Consider the following 25,946-nt stretch of genomic DNA (forward strand, 5'->3'; position numbering starts at 1 on the left):
AGAAGAAGTAGCAGCAAAGAAACAAGAGGGTGAAAATCAAACGGTCACGGTACTGTTGGACATTTTAGCGGAGTTAAGGAGTCTGAAACAAATGTATCAGACTTCTTTATCACGACCGAAGAGAATACGACCTTCCCGAGCCAAACATGTCAACCCTGTGACTAAGCCTACCGTACCACCCTTAGTGATTTCAACCCAATCATCATCATCAACATTACGCAGTCCAGAAGTAGGCCTTGGCCGTGGCAAAGGCTTAAGGCAGTTAAAATTGATTGCTTAAACTCACCCCTACACCATGAAGAAAAAAGGCCCTTTTCAGGGCCACCCACATTTCTCGAAAAGAAATACAATTTCAATTTGCCAATAACTCAAAAAAAAAAAAAAAAAACTCACCCATGTTACCCTTTTAATACGTGTCTGTGTATGAGTGCGTGAGTGTAGCTTCTTATTTTAAAATCACAACTCAAAGACACTTACCTTATATCATTCATTTATTCTTTTCTCCATTTTTTACAATCCAATTCACAATTTATAACACAACACTTTAATAAAAAGTTCATTAATTTCTTCTTTTCTCCTTGTTTAGTCTCTCTGTTTTTTGAATTTCTTCACCGTCACACTCTTTTCCTCTTCTTCTTCCTCCTCACTTTCTTCCCTTCTTCTTTTTTTCTCCTGTTTCTTTTTCTTCACCTGTCTTCTTTCTTCTTCAGAAGAATCCCTCTCTTCCTCTGAAGAATCCCTCTCTTCTTCTGAAGAATTCCTCTCTTCTTCTGACTCCTCTTGTTTCTTTTTTGGGCAATCTGGAGACCAATGTCCTTTTTCTTTACAATAATAACAGGTATCTTGACTTTTGTCTCTTTTATCCCCTGTTTTTTTTCTTTTTTGACGGTCTGGACACTCTGAAGACCAATGCCCTTTCTTCTGACAGATATAGCAAGTATCTTGACTTTTATCTCTAAAGGAAGGAGAGTAGTCCGTAGGCTGGTCTGAAGAGAATTTTCTAATGACCCCTCGCAAAGCTCTGACGAAACGTTCCATCTGGTCAGTCTCTTCCATCGTTGTGCTCGGCTCGAGAGTGAAATGAATAGTGAAAGGACAAGACACACACCCTTTTATATACGCTGGTCTGCTATGACTATAAAGTAGTTTATGGTGTTTGAACTTGAGTCATTTGACTTTTTGCTTTCAAGATGAAACGATCCCATTCATTCGAGAAGAAAGAAGAAGAAAGTAAGAGGCAGAAACGTGATCTATCGCCTCGTACCAGGGCTGAAATCTTGGCACAAATTCATGCCAGTGATTTTGAAGAGGACATGAGTGAACCAGAATCCGAACCCTCTAAACCAAGTTCACCACCCTTAGTCAACCCTGAAAAGTACTATTCCATTCGAGACACCGAAAAGCGCTCCTCTAGAAAATTTAGAACCACTGCTTACAAATACACGGTGAAGTTTAAAGATTTCAAGGCTGAAGTGCCGTTAGAGAAAGCAGAAGTGTTCATCACTGAGGTGTGGGATTCTTTGCTCACTGCACTCAAGCGACAATGTCAACCCAAAGAAGACGATCGCTTGAGACTTTCCATACAACACGACGGTTTGAAATCCCCTGTTTGGATCGAGTTTAGCACCCCTGCAGAATTAACTGCTTCCAAAGTCATGGACAAGATTCAACACGTACAACAATCTAATGATCAGTTTGACATCACCGATGGTAAAGCCACACTGGACATGACCCACGTCTCTCCTCCTCAAGGGACTGGACGCAAAAAGATGTTATTGGTGGACGACCTTCGCAACACCAAAACAAGTCTCGTCCGAATTAAGAACCCTCATGACCAGATGTGTTTAGCCCGTGCCATCGTGGTGGGACGAACCTATGCCAACAAGAACGATACGGTAGAATGGAAAAGAACCTGGAAAACTATTCAACGATCCGATCGAGCCAAACAACGAAATGAAGCAGAACTCCTGTTACAACAAGCCGGACTGTCCAAAGACACACCCTGTGGCATTCCTGAGATGCAAAAATTGCAAGATGCCCTAGCTCCACGCTACACCTTGAAAGTGCACCCTCAAGAAGTGCGCGGACCTCTGTTGTTTCGAGGCCAAGACTTTAAGGACGGAAAATACATTCACCTTTATCATCACGATGAACATTTCGATACCATTACCAGTATCACCGGATTCCTGAAATACAGTTATTACTGTGAGAAATGTGACCATGGTTATAACAATCGAGAGCAACACAAGCATTGTGGATCGAAATGCTCAGGATGTTTGGCCTCTTCACCCTGTCTGAGCGAAGAACCAGTGCCTTGTTCCACTTGTCTGCGCACGTTTGTCAGCCCTACCTGTTACCAACAACATCTGAAAACGCAAGGTTCACAGAAGAAATGCGCTTGTCAACTGCTGAGATTGTGCTCTACGTGTGAACAAGTCATACGTACCAATAGTGTCAAGGCACACGTATGTCGAGGAAAGAAAAAATGTCACATTTGTTACCACATCGTGGACTTGGAACACCAATGTTACGTGCAAAAATACCAGCCCCCACCAGAGAAAGAGGACGGTCACAAGAAGAAAGGCAATTTCATCTTTTTCGATTTCGAATGCATGCAAGAGACCGGCATTCACATTCCTAATTTCTGCGTGGCTCATCGAGCGTGCGAGAAGTGCATTCAAGAACCTATCTTCACTCATTGCCATCACTGTAGCAAGATTCCCGGAGGGCGTGAAAAAATCTTTCGGGGACCGAACACGTTAGCCGATTTTGCCCAATGGGTCTTAGACCCCATCGACAAGACGTGGAGCCAAGAGGACATCGAACGTTACGGAGATTGTCATCGTCATGCCACGGTGATGGCTCACAATTTCTCCGGATACGATGGACAGTTTCTTTTGAGGTACTATACGGAACATGGCACCGAACGTCCTAAAGTGACTTTGAACGGAGCCAAAATCATTTTCATGCAAGTGGGACAAGTGCAGTTTAAAGATTCGATGAGTTACTTGGCCATGCCTTTGAGTCGAATGCCTAAAACGTTTGGAATGACAGAAATGGCTAAAGGGTACTTTCCACACTTTTTCAATACGGAAGCCAATCAACATGCCGTTCTACCCCATTTGCCCGAGGCTCACTATTACGACCCCGACAACATGCGTACCGAACAACGAGAAGCTTTCTACGTTTGGTACCAGGCTCACGCCTCTGACCCCTTCGACTTTCAGGAAGAAATGTTAAAGTATTGTCGTTCCGACGTGGACATTTTACGACGTTGCTGTGGAAAATTTCGAGAACTGTTCATGGAACACGGAGGGGTCGATCCTTTGAAAGAAGCTTGCACCATTGCCAAAGCGTGTTCCTTAGTGTATCGACAACGATTCATGCCTGAAAACACCGTGGCTGTCATCAGTCCTCAAACGACCCACTTTGTCAAGCGTCAATACTCAGTCAAAGCCCTACGTTGGTTACATTACTTGTGCGACAAGGAAGACAAGTGGATTCAGCATGCTCGCAACGGAGGGGGCGAAAAGACCATCGGAACGCATTCGGTCGATGGCTGGGACTTAGAAAACCCCAAGATCGTGTACGAGTTTAACGGTTGCTTATTTCACGGATGTCCCGTCTGTTACCCTGACCGTGGTACTAAAAATCAGTTTTTGCAACGAACCATGGAAGACTTGTACCAGGACACTTGTCAGCGACGCCTAAAGTTAGAACAGCAAGGATACCAAGTGGTGGAAATGTGGGAACACGAGTACGATCACCGTATGAAAACCGATCCCGAGTTTAAACGCCTCGTGGAAAGTTACCAGTTCATGGACCCGCTGAACCCGAGGGATAGTTTGTACGGAGGAAGGACCAATGCCACCTGTTTGCTGTACCAAGCCGACGAAGAGAAAGGAGAAGAAATCAAATACTTGGACGTGTGTTCGCTGTATCCTTACGTGTGCAAATATTGTCGCTTTCCTGTAGGGCACCCGCAATTGCTGACGGAACACATCGACCTGGTCAACATTCGACAATACGAAGGCTTGATCAAGTGTAAAGTTTTGCCTCCCACGAACCTATACCATCCCGTCTTACCTCACCATTGTCAAGGCAAACTGATGTTTCCCTTGTGCCGTACTTGTGCCGAAACGTGCAACCAAGACCAACCTTGTCAGCACAGCCAGGAAGAACGGGCCTTGACGGGAACCTGGGTCAGCGTAGAATTGTTTAAAGCTATGGACATGGGATACCAACTGTTAGAAGTGTACGAAATTTGCCACTTTCCCAAGACACAACAATACCGCAAGGGTGACCCTACTCAGAAAGGCATTTTCGCCGACTACGTGGATGCCTTTTTGAAACTGAAGCAAGAAGCCAGCGGCTATCCTTCCTGGTGTCACACTCCCGAAGACCAAATACAATTCAAAGAGAAATACTACGAACAAGAAGGCATCTCTTTAGACCACATCGAGAAAAACGAAGGCAGGAGATCGTTTGCCAAAGTGATGTTAAATTGCTTGTGGGGTAAAATGGCACAACGACCGTGTTTACCCAAGACGGAATATTTGACAGAACCTTCCCGCTACTTCCAGATGATTCACGACAAAACCAAATACATGAAACACGTGGACGTCGTTCGAGAGAATTTAATCTTGGTCAATTACGAAGAAGATCTGGACTTTGTACAAGACGACCCTTTTGGAAATGTCATCATTGCGGCTTACGTGACAGCCCATGCTCGCTTAAAATTGTACGAAGCTTTAGAACTGTTAGGGGAACGCGTCCTGTACTTTGACACGGACAGTTGCATTTACATCCATCACCCGATTCAACATCACCCTAACATCGAAGGAGACCGTTTAGGAGCCTGGACAGACGAACATCCCGACGACAAGATTCTAAGTTTCGTCAGTGGCGGTCCCAAAAATTACGGCTACGAATACCGTGACAAACAAGGAGAAGTGCACACGACGTGCAAAGTGAAAGGACTGACTCTGAATTATCGTACCAGTCGAGTGGTCAACTTTGGGGTATTGAAAGAAGCCTTGCAATCGGGAGAGGATGGAAACTTTAAAGTGACCACCTACCAACCGAACAAAATTGTACGTTTACCCACTCACCACATCGTCAGTCGGCCCTTGGAAAAAGTCTATCAAATCGTATACCAGAAGCGAGTTCGACTTCCCAATCATTTCACCTTACCGTACGGTCACGTCGGTATTGGTCTGTATATAAAAAAGGAACCCTAGGCAAGATCGATAGTTCATTGTGACTACCAAGACCGAGCAAACAAGATGAATACTTTGAAAGAGACATCGTTCCAGTTTGGGGATTGTAAAAAAGTTGTATCTTCCTCTAGTGTGACTAATATTGGATGGATAAGACCCATGCATTGCGACGGAAAATGTCCGGAAGGAAACTGCGATTGTCCATGTGGTTACCATTGTAATTGCGTAACGGAGTTTGCAGACGAGTGCGATTGTGAGCCTTGCGATGGGACCGATGCTGTACCTTGTGACCTGAGCGATGCCGTAAAGCATCATGGGAACTTTAGTACCCCTACCCCTGTCATGGAAAGTGATGCTGTGCGTGTCAAACCTGTGGGATGCGAAAGCGATGCTGCTCGTCCTCTTGGACATTTTACTGGGTTTCGTTTTAAAGGGGAATGTCGACCTTCACGTTTACCTCCCTACGGATGTCATCCAGCCCTGAGCAAACTCCTACCCATGTCACTCAACCCTCATCGAAACGAACCTGTGAAAAACGAATATTCGTTTCCTGTGCGTTTGTCGGAATACTGCGACTTTGAAAATCGTCTTCAATCGTTCAAAGGAAAATGGCCAAAGTATCTGGGAGGACCGACCCCCGAAGAATTAGCCAGAGCCGGATTTTTCTACTTGGGCGAAGGAGATAAAGTCAAGTGCTTCAGTTGCGGTGTGTCACTTCACCACTGGGAACCGCAAGATTCGGCCTTCGTTGAACATGCTCGATGGTCACCGAATTGTCATTACTTACCCTTAGTGGGACCGAGACATTGAAGTAACTTTTTACCATAATCATCTGTTCATGGATACTTTACAAGAGAACATTCGTGCTTTGCCTGTGGAGTTGAGAGAACGCATTTACCGAGAGCTGGTCAAAATACAAGTGAAACGTAAAGAACAATTGCATCCGATACGTCACCGGTGTTTGAACCACTGGTACCTGAAGGCTATACAAGGACTGATTCAATTGAAAGTGTTCCATTGGACAGACATTGATCAACGACCTTCTGGTTATAAAAAGGAATGGTTTGGTATGGACGATTGTAGTTACTACATTGTAAACGTACTGCATCGAATTCCAGAGGAAGAGTTAACGAATTACAAACTTTTTGAACACAATGTCAACTTGGTGAAAGAGGAAACTTCTGAACGAATTGTAATGTGTAGATTAGTGACTCAACGATTTAAATTCGACACTGAAGTGAAACCATGTTTGTGCAAAGAGTACATTTCTTGTGTCAGACCAAAGAGGATTTAGTATGACCTATTCATGGATACTTTACAAGAGAACATTCGTGCTTTGCCTGTGGAGTTGAGAGAACGCATTTACCGAGAGCTGGTGAAAATACAAGTGAAACGTAAAGAACAATTGCATCCGATACGTCACCAGATCTTTAACCACTGGTACCTGAATGGTATAAGAGAACTGATTCGTCAGAAATTCTTTCAATGGTCAGACATTGTTCAACACTTTGAGGTCGCTAATGATCGACATGTTCATGATTATGGTTACTTCGAGATTCACCTAGTGCAATGCATTGAGGAAGACAAGTTAAAGGATTACCAACATATTTTACGTGGAATCTACTTAGAGGAAGAGGAAACACCTAAACGAACTCTGACGTTTCGGTTACAGTATGCAAGATTTAGATTCCCTACTGGAGAACGAAGATCTCTGGCTAGAAAGTACGTCTATTGCATCCGAAAAAAAGAGAATATAAAAAGAGGCTGCCATGCCACGGTTTATGTCACATGTCATCCAACAGATTCCGTGGAAGGAACTCAATGACCATATTCAAACCGTGGATCATTACCATCAATTATTACAAGAACTGTATCCATTCAATTTTGGACGACAAGTGGTGTGTGTCTTAGTGACTTGTTTTCTGGGATTTCGTTTACCAGCCGATTCTTTGTGGACTCTTTACGATCAGTACTTACCACCTCCATGGCCTTAAATGGTCACGAAAAACTCCTTTTGTTCAAAGCCTTGCGTTTTCATCTGGATACTTCTCGACCTCAACAGGAAAAAAAGATTCGTCAACTTTTAGCGACCCAAGACGTGTATGACGATGTGTGTGTAGCTTGTGACTTACACCCTCATTGGACAGATGTTCGTGATTGGAAAAAGGGGGGTTTTGAGGTTTGGACCCAAGAAGTGGCCCAGTATGCACAAGAGTTGTTCAAGGAAAAAAGTTACTTTTCAACCTGTGTTAGTGACGGTGCCAGAAGAACCCGTCACCGAGAACAACCACTCGCTTCAGGACAGGACTGTCATGGACATGCCTGAAAGGTCATTCCGGGAGGACACTTGTGTGACAATACCTCATGTAGAGACTGTAAGAACATTACACACTGTCCCTAGGACATCTTGGTTAACCAAAACATGTTGTACAGACACTTGTTTATATTCCACTTTGATCGCTTTGCTGTGTTTTATATTCCTGTACATCACTATTTGGGTTGTATGTATTTTTGTCTTTCGTGTTCATATTTGAAACATTCAATAAACGTGTTCTGAAAAAAGTATATAAACTCTTGTCTTGTTTGTTTTTTCGTGTCACAAGTGACATTTCTCATACCATGGCTACCTCTGCTGTCTCTGCTCCCTCTTCCTCTACTGTCAAAGTCATCGACGAACACTTAGATCGTGCCAGTTGGGAGGCTTTGTATCTTCGCCATCCCTTTAACATGCTCATTGCTGGACCTAGCGGTTCAGGCAAAACCGAATTCGTCAAACGTTTGATCGAACATAAACATCATTTGATCGATCGGCCCCCTCAACGGATCGTGTGGTGTTACAAAGAGTGGCAATCGGCGTACAGCCTCTTGCGAGAAAGTCAAGGCGATTCCATCGTGTTTGTGGAAGGCATTCCTAAAGAAGACGACGGCATCGTCTCTGACTCCCGTCTAACCCATTTGGTCATTTTCGACGACATGTTAGGAGAAGACGAAGAAGAAATTAAATTGTGGTTTACGCGCAAAGGGCATCACCGTAATGCCAGTGTCGTTTACATCACCCAAAATTTGTTTCAACAAAGTAAAGCCCATCGCACCATCAGTCTCAATGCGCATTACGTGGTCTTGTTTAAAAGCCCTCGAGATAAATCGCAAGTGCAAGTCTTAGCCAAACAGTTAGGAACGCCTTGGCTGACTCAGGCGTACGACGATGCCACTCAAACTCCACACGCCTATTTACTCGTCGATTTGAAACCTACGACCCCCGAGGATTTGCGATTTCGTACCCACTTGTTTCACCACTGGTGCCAAGACGGAGGACCTGTCCTGTACACGTCTCCGTCCTCGACTTCATTTCACTCCTCCCATGAAAAAAATCTATAAAAACCTCAGACCCTTTTTCGTCTGTCTCACACAGTGTGAACATGACGTCCCTTCAGTCACATCTTCCCGTCAAATTGATTCGTGCCTTGTATGGCATCAGCCGAGAAAAAGATCCACAAACACGAGCCCGTGTCTTAGAAGCTAGTCTCAAAGAAGTCTTACGATGGTTCACGGTGACGGCACGTCAATTACTCCAAGGAATCATTCAGATTCCTCATCAAACCCAACGCTTTTTCGATCGAAACAAAGTCGCTTTGGTCCAACTGGCCGATCCCCGCATCGACACTCAAACCAAAAAACAAATCATTTTGAAACCTGGAGGGAGCGGTACTCTAGGAGGGGTCATCATTCGCTCACTCTTAAGATGGGATCCTAATGCCCCCAAAGTTATCCCCAAGACAAAAGTTCAACGAAGCCCCAAGAAGAAAAAGAAAAAGACCAAGTCCCCAAGAAGAATAACTTCTCCAGTGGCGGGACCCTCCTCTTACCAGACACCACCACCATCACCCCGGAAAAAGAAAAGAAGCCCCCAGAAAAAGAAACAGAGAAAAAGTCCTCAAAAAAAGAAAAGTCCACAGAAGAAGAAAACTAGTCGCAAGAGAGGCACTTCGGCCAGGACGCAACCTTACACTCGCAAGCCACGACCTGCCACAACGTCTCCGGCAGCCTCACGTTTGTCCACTTCTCCGTTGATGTCACCAGGAACTGAAGAGTACTTGGAGACGTTGATTACACCAAGAACTTCTCCGTTGATGACCCCCAAAAGAACTTCCCCAGTGGCAGGACCTTCCCATTTAGCGGCAGTGGCTGCTGCTCACAAAGTACCTTCTCCCAAAATCAAAGTTCAAGAAAGATCGGGCATGTTACAAAGTTTACTGGATTTGTCCAAGCAAGAACTGGCTCGATTTAGTCCGTTACGTACCCCTGCACGACGTGTCATGCCTGTCCTCAAACTGATAAAACGTAAAGACAATCAGTGGCGACGCGTTCCAGTATAAAAAAGGCCTGTGACCGAGTAGGGTATCAGTGTTTTTAGGTGCTCCTAAAGACTCAAAGATGTCACCCTCCAGAAAACCCCAAGGAAAGAAAAGGAAAGGACTACCACCACGTTTAGCCAAACATGGGGACCTGTTATCTGTCCTGTCCAAAGCTTCTCCACCCCTACGAAAAAAACTCATTCAAACGGCCTCCAAAGAGGTCATCGATACCGTGTGCGAATGTTGTTTGAACGTTTTGAAAGGCACGATCCCTTTGTCCAAACACCAGAAACAATGCTTAGGCAAACATCGTCACGTTCTTCGGAAAATGGTTCAAAAGAAAATTCCCATTCGTCAAAAAAAGAAGATGTTGGTCCAACGTGGAGGCATTTTACCTCTCTTGTTAGGCCCCATACTGAAAGGAGTCTTGGGAACCATGTTGGGAGGACTGGTGGGAGCAAGATAAAAAGGCCTTCGGAAGTCCCAAGATCTCAGAATTCACCCCTGACAACCCCATGGAAGGACGAAAACTAGCTTTAGTGCCTTACAAACGATGGATGGAATACCATCGGTGGCAAGAACAACGCACCCCGCATTTACCTCCCAATCCCAATTTGAGCGAGATGTCCCAGTTACAACACGAATTGCAATCCTTGCTGGATCGCCAAGATTTGTCCGAAACAGAAAAATCGCAAAAGTACGGTCAACTCTTGCAACGACTGCAACTCTTTCACCAGAAAGCTTTAGACGAAACAGCTCTACCCACTTTGAAAGATTTTAAGACCTTGATGAAAAGTCCAGCACCATCACCAGTACCAGTACCAGTACCACCAGTACCCGTGACCAAGACAGAAAAAGGAAAAGAAGAAGAAGAAGAAGGATTTCAAACTCCACCAGAAAAAGTACGCAAGTTAACAACACCACCTACCTCCAGAATTGGATGGATTAAAAAGATGATGGCCACCCCTTCTTCCTCACAAGAGAAAAAGAAAGTGAAGACAGAAGTGAAAACAGAAGTGAAACAAGAACCGATATCCCCCGCTCAGACATCCTCCTCCTCTTCGACACCTATTGCTGGCCGCACACGCAAAGCCTTGCAATCCAAGAAAATACCCCAAGAGAAAAAGAGTAGCCTCTTCCAAGAGTGGGTGCCTTATTAAGACACCAATCAACACAAAAAAATGGAAAAAGTCTTAGCTAGCATTTACTACGATCCCTCCCATCCTGCAGGTTACGCAGGAGTTCAAAAATTGTATCGTGCTGCCAAAACGCGACTGAAAAGTCTCCGTTTACCTCAAGTGCAACGATGGTTACAAGAACAAGCTACCTACACTTTACACAAACCCATTCGACGCAAGTTTGCCAGAAGTCGCACCCGAGTGGAAGGCATCGATCATCAATGGCAAGCCGATTTAGCCGATGTCTCTCATTTGGCCAGCTACAATCGTGGTTACAAATATTTGTTTTGTGTCATCGACGTCTTTTCCAAATTTGCCTGGGTCGTGCCTTTGACTTCCAAATCGAGCAGCGAGTTAGTGCGAGCCCTGCAACGGGTGTTGAAACAAAGTGGCCGTCGCCCTCTTCGATGGCAAACGGACAAAGGCACCGAATTTCTGAACCAAGCTTTCCAAAAAGAATTAAAGAAACGTGACATTCATTTTTTTACCACCGAGAATCCCGAAACCAAAGCCAGCATCGTGGAATGTTTTCAACGCACTTTGAAAGAACGCATGTGGAAATATTTTACGCATCACCACACTCTGAAGTACATCGACATCTTACCGCACCTGGTGCAAGCGTACAACCAATCTTACCATCGAAGCATCGGACGTGCCCCGCAAGACGTGACTCCCGACAACGAAGTGCTGGTGTTCGAGCGCCTGTTCGGTACGTCCCCGACGAGGGCTGTCCCCAAGAAAAGTGGAGAGTTGACCGTAGGAGATTGGGTGCGCATTGGCAAAACCAAACGCACTTTCGACAAAGGTTACTTACCTAACTGGACGACCGAACTGTTTCGCGTCACTGGACGAGTACATGGCCGTCATCCTGCCGTCTATAAATTGGAAGACATGAACGGAGAAGTACTCAAAGGAACGTTTTATTTGCCCGAGTTACAACGTGTCACCAAAAAAGAAGACGACGTGTACGACATCGAAAGCATTCTCGAACGCAGAACCCGTAAAGTGGGCAAACGACGTGTCAAAGAAGTCAAAGTACGTTGGAAAGGATATCCACCCAGTTTCGATTCTTGGATCGACGCTTCGCAAGTCATCGACTATAAAAAGAAGAAGTGACCATCATGCCCTTTCACACAGCAGACGCAGCTACGTCGACCAGTCCTTCTTCCCCTAGTTCTTCTGTGCAAGATTTACAAAAACAACCCTTGTGGGTGTGGTGTGGAGAACGTGTGCCTAAAACGCAAATCGTCTTTTTCTGCCAAATCTTCGTGGTGTATTGTGTCATCGGGGCAGCCATCGCCAATTTGAGTTTGCAACAAGGAGACAAACAATTGTGGACCATTTTATTGAGCAGTTGCATCGGTTACCTGCTTCCCAATCCCTCCCTGAAATTCTCCTCTAACGGGAACGTTGTGTCCAGTGCCAGTGCCAGTCACCACTCCAACAACCACAACCAGAACCCCATTTTGGGCGGAGACACACCTCTGACATCCACTAATATTCCCTCGGACAGCCACAGAACTCTGGAATTATGAGTCACCAAAACCAATTTTACTTAACCTTACCCAGTGACAGTTCCATGGAGGTGTTTCCCAACAACACGTTGTGCTGTTACACGGCCAAATTACCTCAAGCCATCCCCTTAGATCACGAAGCCCATTGGGAAGTGGCTTTAGTAGAAATGATTCACCCGACCCAAGTCATCAATGTCGTTGTCAATCAAAATACATTTGATGTGGAAGTTTATGACGAACAAATACAACAGTGGATGGATACCCATAGCAAATATAAGCATAAAAGCCCTAGCACAAAAAATCTAAAGTACACCACCTATCACTTGTTCATTCCCCAAGGGTATTATTTTACTGGTCAACATTTGGTCAACACCATAGCCACCAGGTTTAATGGCGTGTTTGGGGAAGCTTTTAAGAATGTCAAGCACAAAACTGTCACCCTGGAATACCACAAAACAGCTCGTCGCTTCCTGATAAAATTTCCTGAGGATAAAATCATGGGTTTCTATTTTTGTGATGAATTGTTTGACATGTTGGGCGGTGACATGGAGATGAGGAAGAGAGTAGAACAACAAAAAAAAAACCCCGAATTATCAATCATTTACGACAACGAGTCTTTTGGCCAGTATTTTCGTACCCCGGTAGAACTGAACCAAGGACAGAATTTGATGTTCGTGTATTCCGATGTGGTGGAATACAACGTGGTGGGACACACCTCCGTACCGTTACTGCGTGTCATTCCTTTCAAAGTGGATTCTGCCGCAAACGCTGACGAGGAAGGTGGAAACACTTACCACGTCCACCGCGAATTTGTCCATCCTCACTATTTGCCGGTCAGCAAGTCGTATTTGGACACGGTCAACATTACTATAAAAGGAGATCTGGGACAAAATATTCCATTCACCAAAGGAAAAGTCACGGTGAAACTCCATTTTCGAAAACGGTTCTCTCACGACTCGTAAGCAAGTCATGTATCCAGTGTACCGAGGGGTGGCTCGACAGCGAGGACACGGTTTAGGAGATATGTTAAAATCGGCCTTTCGTTCGGTGGCCCCGGTGTTGAAACCGATGGTGACACGCGGATTGCACGCCTTGAAAGATGCGGCACTGACGCAAGGCAAAGAATTTCTCCAAAATGTCATCATCGACAAACAAAACCCTAAAGAAGCCTTCATGAGGGCAGGCAAAAATGTCTTGCTGCAAACGGGCAAAGACATTTTAGGCCGACGAGACACACCTATAAATGCCCTGCACGCTACCGAGTCAGGCATTCAGCAAGGACAAGGCAGAAAGAGACGAAGAAGAAAACACCCTTTCACCAGACTTCAAGCGAGAAAGGCCAAGAAAAGAAGAACCGTTCGAGACTTAGACGTTTTCGATTATTGAGACACAGAACAAAAAAAATGATGCACCGAGAGTCTTGCGCTTGTTCCAAGACGGAACTGGATCTGTTTGCCATGCCCCCCACCATGATGACCATGCAAGAATCTCAGTGGGTGGAATTTCACCCCGTCTCCTCATTGACCGATTCCGCTCCCATCGAGTTTGAAATCAAAGGACAGCCCGAAGATTACATCGATCTGAATAGCAGTTACTTGTACCTGAAAGTCAAAATTCTAGATAAGACTGGAGGTCCTATAGACACTGAAGCAGTAGCTCCCGTCAACAATTTCATGCATTCCTTGTTCAGTGGAGTGGACTTGTACTTGAATAACAAACTGGTCAGTAGCAGCATGGATACTTACCCTTATCGTGCCTACCTGGAAAATCTCTTGACGTACGGAATAGATGCCAAGAACACTCATCTCAATTCCTGTGTAGTATGGGAAGCTGACGAAACAGGCGAGTTTGAAACATTCGATACTGATCCAGCAGCCAAAAAAAACAATGCGGGATTTATAGAACGAAGAGACAGAATCAAAGATGGACAGAGTTTAGAACTGATGGACCGTTTGCATTTGGACATGTGGTTGCAAGAGAAATATTTGCTAAACGGAGTGAATGTTCGCCTGAGACTGAATCGGAGCAGTTCCGCTTTCCATTTATTGGGTAATGCTGACGAGTACAAAACCAAAATCCTAGAAGCCAGACTCTACGTACGCCGTGTGGAAGTGTTACCTAAAGTGGGAAACGACATCAGTCAGACGTTGAGCAGAACGACCGCCAAGTATCCCATACGACGCGTGGAAGTGAAAACCTTCACCATTCCCAAGGGACAGCGATCCATGATCGAAGATCATCTGTTTCAAGGACAGTTACCCAAACGTTTGATCGTTGGTATGGTCGAGAATACAGCCTTCAACGGAGCTGTCGAAAAAAATCCTTTCAACTTTGAACACTTTGACGTGTCTAAGATCGAAGTCAGTCGCGATGGCAAGACCTTGTGTACCCGACCTTTCGAACCTGACTTTAAAAACAAGAATTACTTGAGATCGTACTTGTCCCTGTACGAAGCCACGGGACAGTTAGGAACCAACACCAGTCACGGCATTACGTACGAAGATTATGCAGGAGGCTACGCTTTGTGGGCTTTTGATTTCACTCCAGACCAAGGCAGCGACGAGGGACATTTCCACCCTATAAAATCCGGCCAGATTCGTGTGGAACTTCAGTTTGCAAATCCTCTGCCAGAGACAGTGAACGTCCTCCTGTATGCAGAATTCGATAATACCATAGAAATCAACAGTTTGAGAGAAGTCATTCTGGATTATTAGAAGCCATGGAAGACTGTTATCCCTCTTTACAAAGTGAAGAAACTTTGGACATGGAATGTAAGGAGACCGTGGAAGGAGAATCCCAAGACGAAGAAATTGTCATGATGAAGTCGAGATGGCCAGAACAAGAAGCCCATTTAGTCTCCTGTTTTGCCAAACACTTGGTCGACAAAATGACGGAATTGATCAAGAAAAATTGCTATGGATGTCAAAACGATCATCCCAGTCAAATTCAACACGATAAATGCCTGATGTTGAGTCAAGAAGAAAAATTGGACGAGTATCTGGACGAAGCTTGGAGTCTCATCTCGAACGAAGACGTGTTGCACCAGTGGTATAAAGACTTGCGTGATCATTCTTGTCCACCATTAACCACTCAAGAGATCCATCGTATCGAAGCTCTCCTGAATCAGAGTGAGGAAACAGAACGAATAACCGTTTATTCGTCAGACATTTTCAAGCAAAAAGTCAGGATCGAATTGACGACTTATTATTACCTGTGAAGAAGAAGAAAAAAAACAACACAGAAAACAATGGATACCTGGGAACTTTATTACCTTTTGAACCACAGTTCGTATACAGCTTCTTGGAATCCTGTCGTCTGTGCTAAAGATGAACTCCCTCATCGCAAACCTAAAGACCATCAAGCTTACGTGATCAACACGGACGAGAGTCATCTCCCAGGAACCCACTGGGTAGCCGTCTACTTTCCTCAAGAAGGATGTGTGGAATATTTCGATTCGTACGGATTGCCCCCTTTGGAAGACGATATCATCGACTTTATGAGAAGAAATGCTCAGACCACCCGATTCAATAACGTGAAATTACAAGGCACAGATTCCTTGGTGTGTGGACAGTACTGTGTGTATTTTCTGCATCATCGCAGCCTGGGCTATTCCTTAGAACATTTAGTGACTCATTTTGATCCTCGTTCTTCTGCTAGAAACGATGTGAAAGTAGATCGATGGTTTTGTGACCATTATGCTTATCTTTTGTCTCAAGCTAGGAAACGTAGTGTCCATCAATGGCCTAATGATTTCCAACAGTGGAAATCACAATTTCATTCACAACGTTGTCAGCCCTGTTCTAAGTAGATTGTTAATTGAGAAAAAAATGTTTGTGATTAGAAAAAAATGTTTGATGTTATAGTGTTATATTATTGTTAAAAAATGTTAGAGTTGTTGTTTAGTGTTAAGTGATTTTTGAATAAAAAATGTTGTGTTTTGAAAAAAATGCCTTTGTGGTTTGTTTAGCTATAAGAATGTTGAATTGATGCTCTTTCATTTCTTACTATCCCTCTCATGACACTCACTGAAACGTTGAGACTAGAAAACCGTGTGGGGATGTTTTCCTTCACGTCCGCGCTTTGACTTTAAGAACCGGGTTGTTCCCAGTCTAGCCATCCATTGTCGACTCATCCTCCTAAGAAGATGTGCTCCAAACTAGCTAAGCTCAACGAAGCCTACGTGAATCTGCATAGGGTCAGACACAGTCTGATACCGAAACCAGAAGAAATAGAGAATGTGAGAATGTTAAAAATCACTGAAGACCTGATAGAAGAGCTCTTCAGAGAAGAAATGAACAGGGAGAAAGAAGAATGGACGGAGAAGTACAGACTTCAGAGACAGCAGCAACAGCAGCAACAACAGCAACAGCAGCAGCAGCAACCTGAAGCTGACAGAGGCTTTGTCGATTGTCGTATCGACACCAAAGAATTCTTCTTCTCTTTCCGAAGAAGCAGACCTATCGCCAGAAAGTCTATCCTCAGAGGACATCGCATTCTTAGAAACTAAAAAAGAATGCCATAGCAAAACAAAAAAAAAACAGCCCTTTTCAGGGCTACCCAATACTCTAGAAAAGAAATAACCATCGATTTGCCAATGTGTGTAGGTAGAGTAGTGTGAAAATAAACACTAACTCTTTCTTAAAAAATGTGAGGGTATGTGTTTGTGTGATTGTGTGATTGTGTTTGTAAGTGATAAAGTAGGTTGGTGAGGATAGTAGATTAAAATGATAGTTTTTTTGGCTTTTAGAGGTATATATTTTGGGTTAGATTGGATTGTTTTTGAGTATGTGGATAGTCTATTGAAGTGATTGATAACAATTTTAAAATAGTGATGGGTGGCATAAAAAAGTGAGTGAGTGTTTCTTTTAGGTCCGCGCGTTGTTGTTGTTTTTTGGTCATGATCTAGGTAAGATGAATTTTATGTTTTTAGGGGATGTTTTCCTTCACGTCCGCGCTTTCAGTATAAATTGAAACTCGCTGGGCAGTCCAGCTACCCTTGTTGATTGATCAACACCAAAAAATGAACACGAGACTTGAGAAACTGTTGGAGCTTCATGTGCATCTGGAATATGCCAGGCGCATATTAAATGAACTGGCCGCGGAAGCCATTGTCGAGGAGGGAAGGATAAGAGAGGAGGAAAGAAGAAACAAAGAAGAGGAGGAGAGAAGATATAAAGAAGAAGAAGAAGAAAGAAGATATAAAGAGGAAAGAAGAAACAAAGAAGAGGAGGAGGAAAAGGAGAGAAGAAATTTCAAAATCCCAGAGAGCGAAAATTGGGATTCTGAAGCAACATATCCTGCCTCTGCTCTCTCCCCCCAAAAGGTAAAAAGTAACTGGGGGATAAGATGTGTATGTGGCGCCAGGCCTGGAAGGTGCCACCATTAACCAGGTGTCCATGAAGTTCCAAACAAAACAGCCCTTTTCAGGGCTACCCAATACTCTAGAAAAGAAATAACTATTAATTTGCCAATGTGTAGAGGGAGAGTAGTGTGAATATAAACACTAACTCTTTATTAATAGTGGAAGTGTGTGTTTGTGTGTTTGTGTTTGTAAATGGTGAAGTAAGTTAGTGTGAATAGTAGATTATGGGTTTCTTAGCGTATGTGAAGAGTATAGTTAGGGTTATATTATATGAAAAAAGTAGGGGGATGTTTTCCTTCACGTCCGCGCGATGTTGGGTCATCATCTAGGTAAGATCCATTTTATGTTTTAGGGGGATGTTTTCCTTCACGTTCGCGCTTTTCGTATAAGAACCCACAGTATTATTTGTTCAAACCATTCTGCAAAGAATACAAAGAAGATGGCGTCAAACCACCTTAACAAAATGGAAAAATTGCAAAACGTCATGGACAATTTAGGAATGTTTGAGCAAATGTTGGTTAACCTAAACGAGGATCACTACTCATATAGTCCCCATAGAGTGAAGATGGAGATAAACAATTTACGAAAAATGAAGGTAATCATTAGTGATCTGTTGAAAGAAATCAAGGAGGAAAAGGAGGATGAAGAGGAAAGGATAAGGATGAGAGAATGGAATGAAAAAATTGAAAAAGAAGAAGAAAATGAAAAGAGGAAGAAAGAAGAGGAGGAAGAGAAGAAGAAAGAAGAGGAGAAGAAAAAAAAGAAAGAGAAGAAGAGTGTAGGAGATAAAATAAGAACTTGGTGGAGGAAAAGAAGAAATTAGAAGAAGAAGAAGAAAACCCAAAGGCCCTTTTCAGGGCCAGCCATATTTCTCGAAAAGAGATAGTCTTTGAATTGCCTACCCCTTTTTTAAATTTAAATTTAAATTTAAATTTAAAAAAAATTAAATTTAAATTTAAAAAAACTTTTTTTTTAAAATTTAAAAAAATCCCATGTTAAATTCCCCTTGTCCCTAAACAAGCCCAAACTCTATTCCCCATGTTAAATTCCCCTTGTCGGTAGAGTGACCCACGATTTATTCCCATGTTAAATCCCCTTGTCGGTAGAGTGCCCCACGATTTTTCGCCATGTTAAATTTCCATTGTCGGTAGAGTGCCCCAGGGGTGTTTTTAATGGTAATTCCCATTGTCGGTAGGGTGCCCCCATTCACTACTATCACTATAAACTACAACACTCCTGACATCATAGCGATATGACTGAACACTAGTCATAGTTAAATCTACGTTTAAAAAAAAAATTCAAATCACACACGCGCACACGCACAAACACACACAATTCCTCGCCTTGATGCTCTTTTTAATGGTATAATATGTCTTTAAAATAAGCAGTGTACTAAATATTCCATACACTGGGAAAAAATATTTACTTGTGTTTTTAATTTCTGATATTCTTATTGTACTTAACACTGTCATATCTTAGCATTACTCATTTTGTTCTTGTACCAGCGTGTTGTTCGCCTTTTAATCATTGAAAGAAAGCATACAGTATTGAAAGATCGATACGTTAATGGCTGACACTCCTTTCAATTAATAACTATTGCGTTAGAGAGGAGGAACAAGCCAGCAGCCTACGTATTATCGTCCGAAATATATTTAATTCTGAAACTACAAGATGCATATATTTAAGACCTACTATCAATGTTTGTGATACATTTCACCCGTGTAATTATGCTTACAACTAGTCACGTGACAATGAGCAATAAGCATAATAACAATGAATGCTCTCCATGAAAAACATTCATCATTGACAATAATAAAATCACAACAGACGACATCGTATCTTGTTGGACTGTATCAAACTCGTAAATAACATCTGGCTAAGTCATAAAGAAACTGAATAAGGGGAAATTCCGGTTGTACAACTCAGCACAAGTATCTCCTGTCACTTCCAGTGAACAAGGAATTTAGTATACAGTTTATATAAACTTAATTAAGCACCACCGTCTGGCTGTGTGGTTTAAAAACAAAGCGATCGAATTTTATTATTGTATTACCCTCCAGATTTAGATGTCCCTTGTAACCCTAAATAAGTCGCAGTGAGGCGGCATATGATCATTGTATCGCCAAAATGCCCACTGTGTAAAAAATATAATTCTACTAAAATACATACTATAATACAGTGTGAAAAAAGACAGACTCTAAGACAGAAGATAATTAACGACATTAAAGAGAAAACTACATACAAGACACAGAACTTGTTATATCTTGACGGAAATTTTGACAAAAAATACCTTATACGCAGTTACAAACTATATCGTAGACACCTGTTAAAATGTGGACAAATTATAAAAATTGGAAGAGACTAACGGACAACCCTCTGCACAACGCAAACCTCCCGTTTAGGGGGAGTAGGGGAGGAACAGGGCCCTTTATGGAGCAAGTACTATCAATGAACCACAGGGCTATATCACAAGGCGCCACGCAAAGTGAGCAAGCCTGTGGAAGAGAATTGAAAAATCCATAAAGGGAAAATAAATGCAACATAACGCAAAAAACGGAAATACAGGAAACTCTTAACATCTAGGTCCTACTTCTCCTTCCTGCTTTCTTCTAACCCTTCTAATTCTTTAAAAAATTTAAAACTTTTCGGAAATTTGGAAATAAATAACTAAAAGACAACCGGCTCAAGAGGGGAAAAGTACAATCTAATAAATAAAGTACAGACCCCACCTCGAGCACAGTTGTGTTAATTGGAAAATACGAGAGCGACGCCATATAACAAACATATAAACCACTAGGGTTTTAATTTCACAACATCGCAACGCTATCTCGTCTAAATTCAAAATTATATAGCCTCCCAGTAGAGAGGTGATAGGACAACTGGGTTGAAATTTGAACACAGCTGAAGTCCCAACATAGAAACAGTATATAGCAACAAAAAAATACAAGTAGCACCAACAAATAGCACACACGGGACATAGGAGACCACTAGCAAGGTCACTAAAAAAGAACAAAGGGAAGGAAACCCGAAATTAGGTGATAGAAATCTGTTTCGGAAGAACAACCCTTTTAGATACACTAGGGTCTTTGGAATACCCCGACAAAATTCTAAATTAAACTTGTTTTGTAAAATTCTTTTTAATAAAACCAACAGACACAACAGATCATTGGGGGAAACACAAACACATAAACAAACTTTCTCTTTGGTTAAGTGGGGGGGGGAGCATCTGTCTGGTGCCCCCCCCCCCCCAAGAAAAAAAAAAATAATAAATAACTGGAGACGTTGAATGTAGTTCTAACCAAATGATCGTATGTGACATTTGACCATCTTCAGTCATATGGAAATTTACAAGTATCTGAGTTTCTGGTGTGCCAAAATGTTTTGCCTGCAGATATATACTTTCTACGCGTGTACATTACTAGAAGCGGAGAATGCAAATATTTTTATGGAAAAAGTCTTAAGTGTCAAATAATGGAATGCATTTTAATTCACTTTACAGTTTTAAACTGTCGCACCAAATTTTAACTTATATTTGACCACAGATCATATACACAAAACTTTTGATACTTTGTATTTTGACACGTAATAGACTGCGTATATTTTATCACAAAGTAACTGTCAAACACAATAATAAACAATAATAATATTGTTACAAAGGAAAGACAGGTAAGGACGCGAGTAAAATTGTATATTTCAGCTGTATCATTGTTTCTAAGAAATAAATGCTCGTCGAGCTGAATAAATAGCATCGGGTATGTCAAATTTCGGAATAATATGCAAGTTCTATATCTGAACGCATGAGGCAACCTAGGCGTCAAAAGTCTTGGATGGGGGGAAGGGTTCGTGTGTTTGGGTCATCATGAGAGCCGAGTGACAAGAGTGTAAAGAAAAGTATACACTGATTTTACTGAACATAAGATGTCATGCGAACGTAATCGAAGCAATCTGGAAATACGAATGACTCATATCTCACGAGTGTCATCCTGACGGATAAAAATGTGTGTGTGTGTGCATTTATGGATGTATGTATGCATGTATGTGTGCGTGCGTGTGTGTGTCTGTGTGTGTACGTGCGTGTGTGTGTGTGTGTGTCACGTTTGCTCAACCCCAATTAGTTAGTCATGTATAAACAAAGGTATTATTAGAAGCTATGGTTTGATGTCTAAACATTGCCATATGGTAGAGTTAATCTCTTACGCAAGGTTGCTGTGACCAGAGAGAAGATCTGACCTCTTGAATCGGCACAGGCGTTAGATCGAGCGAATTCCCACGTATGTGTTACAGCTTAGTCCAAAGAGCGGAGGAACCCGCGAGGGATCTGGATTGTTCTAAATTCGTCCCCACGTGGACAGACAGCGAGAATGAAAATGTCCGCTAAATTTGGTTTGATTGGGTCAAAGCGATACCCAATCGGAATCGAGATAGAGGGTGTGATAACAAGTTCGATCCGAATTATAACTTCTAACTAGCAATCGAAAATTTAGTCTCCCTAGGAAGATTGTTGAATAATATAGGGTTACTCCGATGAAGCCACTCGTAATTTGGCGGTAAAACTTAGAGAGGAAATTCTAAGGAAAGACAATTATTCGTAAAGGTCAGTAAGTTATTTGCTCAGTTTTTGAAGAATATTATGGCATTGTAATTGTAATTATGTGTCGCATGTATACTTAATTAATAGGATCGTTCAATACGTAGAATTAGCTTTCTAGTTTTTAATTGACATTCGTATTTTAGAAATGAGCTTGAGTAGTATGTAGAGAATTATGTAGATTGTTAGCTTGTGGTCGTAATTAATTTTGTAATTCGCTATTAGGTTACTTCGTAGTAAACTAGTGAATTTATTAATGTAATATGTTAAAATTTACACATCCTTGAATTGTCGAGACGAAAAATGGTTGAAGTGTGTAAGATTAGTTAATATGGATATATCAGAACATGGTTATCTGAATATTTGTGTATTTTTCTATGGGTTGTAATGTAAATAAATGCAAGTGATTGCTGTGATATTGTGTATTATAATGGGATTAGTAATATTTAATGATAAGACACAATTTTATTGATGTATGTATGAGAAGTTATTGATACCGTGCTTTTATTGCGACGTGTTTTATCATATTTTGATGTGTTGTTGTTGTTGTTGTGGAGTTTCACGGCATTTTTCAGCACACGATAGGCTATGCATGGCGGCCAGTATTAATGGTGAAGGAAGAATCTGGGACAACCCCGGGAAGAACCACCGAACCACGAGAAGCTACTGGCAAGATTTCTCACATACCCACATTTGCCGAATCCAAGAGTCGAACACACGCAGAAAGAGGTGAGATGGCAGTGATTTGTATTGGAGAGTGATTTAGACAAATCGCCCCCCCCCCCCCAATTTCGATGTGAATCAATGCGTGACCGAAGATATGTAATAGCCGTTATCTGATAATAGGCTGGGTGTAGTGTGAGGTAAGAGGGCTAACGAGAATATTGTACCGTCCTTGTGTTTCAATGGAAGCTTTTGGGGGGACAAAACTTCCGGTTCAGTTAAGTCCCGAGTCTCTTAGAGGGGAGTCGGAAATGAGACTATCAGAGCAGACGGAGTCGACACGTCCAGTCGGTGGAGAGATTCGAGAAGAAGTTGAGAAAGGAGTTGGGGATGAGAATTTAGAGAAGGGGAGGAGCAGAAAGAAGTCGATGAGGAGAAGGAATATATAAAAGGTCTGGAGGAAGAGGGGAAGGAATTGGAAGAATAGGAGGGAATAATAAACTGATGAGTAGAATACAACAATAAGTGGAAAGCTATCTTATATTAACAATTAAATAATACAATAGGGTCGAGCAGAAGGAGAGTACTTGGGAAACTTTAAGCACGTGACTATTGAATTGTCATTAAATTGTTATTCGTTCAATTTCACTTTTTTGTATATTCAATAATTTAATCGTCGGCATTGCTGGCTGGGGCCTCGGAGCTTTACATATATCGTTCACTAAGTTATCTTCCAACCAAAACAGAGCCTGGGTGGGTCTTCTATAATAACTTAAATAGAATATTGGGAGCAGCCCTCCCCAACCATAACAACTACCACAGTGGTGGCATAACAACCCGTCACGCAATATATATATATATATATATATATATATATATATATATATATATATATATATATATATATATATATATATTGTTGTTATTCTTATAGGGTTTAACGGCATTTTTCAGTACAAGATAGGCTATACATGGCGGCCAGTATTAATGGTGCAGGAAGAACCCGGGAAAACCCCGGTAACAACCACCGACCCACAAGAAGCTACCGATAAGCTTTGTCACATATCCACATTTGCCGAGCCCGAGACTCAAACCTACACAGACAGAGGTGTGATGGCATTGATCCGTGACAGAGAGCGCTTTAGACCACTCGACAGCTCGGGGCCCCTATATATAGATGTGTGTGTGTCTGTGTGTGTGTGTGTGTGTGTGTGTGTGTGTGTATACTGCCTATATGGTCACAAGCTTTTAATACTGTGGTGCGCATTCTGCGAAACTGTATGACAAACCTTGACGTTAAAGATGGCGACCTCTTATTACTCTTTGGTTTTTAATTTTCAACAAATTGTTTTAAAATTCTTTTATAAATTTGTTTCCATGTCACTGAGAAGTAATAGCGAAATATTAATTTAAATATTCTGACTTAAATAAAATATTCTGACTTAAATAAAATATTCTGACATAAATAAAATATTCTGACTTAAATAAAATATTCAAATTTTCTGAGGATATGATTAATAGTATTCTTATTTCACTGTTTTAATCCAGGCCAAAAGAAGCATTTTCTTAGTTCTTTTTTTAAAATTTGAACGAATTGTGTTATTTTAATCAATTTGCGTTAAAGACATTAAAATTAATATATGAAGGTCCATGTGTTCCTCGGCGTGTTTGAAATTTCGGCATAAAAAACAAGCAAAAAATCAAATGGTGATATATGAAAGCAGCCTATATGTCCAATGATTCTAGGGAAGAGATTGGTCTTGTAATTGATTAGAAGTTCTTCATTACAGTGATATCAAATATATGTGCAAATTCACTAGCAATTGTTGCGAAAAAGAAGACGGGATAAAACGAAAAGGAAAGATATCAAGAAGTTGATGGCAAAATCAACAAGAATTCATACAGGGCTGAGACCATCTCTCCTTTCAAAAATCTTTATATATATCACATGTTCATTGCTCTGAGTGCACTGGGTCTTTAAACTTGACACAAACAGGAATCACCACTTGACTGATTCATGCATCATATATCACTGTATGTACAGTCTTGATTAACGAGAAATTAGTACAACACGGCCCCAAGCATAATACACACTCAATATACAACAGGATCCTATAGTGTCCGTTTCGAATTCCTTTTAACATGCACGAGCGAATCCGTAATACTGTACGGACTGTGAAAGATATCATTTTACCTTACTAACAATCATATAACTGTTAGAAAAGGGCGAGACCTACTGGCCATGAAAATATGTCAGTGAAATTTCGACATGAGTACATTTTGCGTTCACCGTGAAGGGTTTCTATAAGGTAATAAATGTAATTATACTTACAGACTCTGCTTGGACAATGAGCAATCAACATAAAAACAATGAATGATATCCACGACACCAGATTCCTAGCGGGTATTGATGTCATGACGGCATGCGGTATCTTCGCTGGTATGACAGAATTCGTGTGACCTAACTCTTGCCTGGTTTAACGGTGCGTTTCGAAAAGATTACCTGTTGAGAACCGGTTCTGATGAAATGTAATTATATGTATGCTTACTAAGAGTGATGTCCTTTAGTGTAAGGTCGGAGGATTTTCAGTGCAGAATTACATTATGTTTATACATCAAATTTATACAAAACTTTATTTAAGCAGAAAAAACAACAACCTGTTATGTTTTAATTTACAGTTAGCATTATCGTTTATATAACATATCTAAAATCTGCATCATTTAGACACGTAACTTTCAAAATTCCTTCTAAATAGAGACTTTCCGAATGAGCTCTTAATTTTCTAACATTTTAATTCTTAAAGTCAAAATATTGTGATGTGTAAATTCATCTATATTCAAGATGTCCAATTCAGTACTCTACAACTTAAATGAACTACAAAGTTCGGCAATTCTGACAATATTTGCGTTTTTGGACGATGTTGAGAGAACAATATGTCTCTTACATATATTATATATTAATAATTATGTTTCTCTCTCTTTCATTTTGCCCTAGAGGCTTAATATTTTCTTCATTTTGCCCTATAGGCTTAATATTTTCTTCATTTTCCCCTATAGACTTAATATT

At 41.7% G+C, this 25,946-nt stretch overlaps 1 protein-coding gene across 1 annotated transcript in view; it reads right to left on the minus strand.

Moving 5' to 3' along the window:
- The window catches only part of LOC149796568 (uncharacterized), a 110,590-nt gene extending 85,250 nt beyond the window's left edge, over positions 1 to 25,340 (minus strand). Inside the window, exon 1 of the mRNA XM_089961268.1 lies at positions 25,212 to 25,340. Within this exon, the coding sequence (XP_089817394.1) occupies positions 25,212 to 25,296 (85 nt within the window). The 5' untranslated portion in view covers positions 25,297 to 25,340. The remainder of the gene's footprint in view (positions 1 to 25,211) is intronic.
- Positions 25,341 to 25,946: the final 606 nt, after the last annotated feature.

Source organism: Sinohyriopsis cumingii, chromosome 6, assembly GCF_028554795.1.
Source record: "Sinohyriopsis cumingii isolate HCF-2022 chromosome 6, ASM2855479v2, whole genome shotgun sequence".
Classification (NCBI taxonomy): domain Eukaryota; kingdom Metazoa; phylum Mollusca; class Bivalvia; order Unionida; family Unionidae; genus Sinohyriopsis; species Sinohyriopsis cumingii.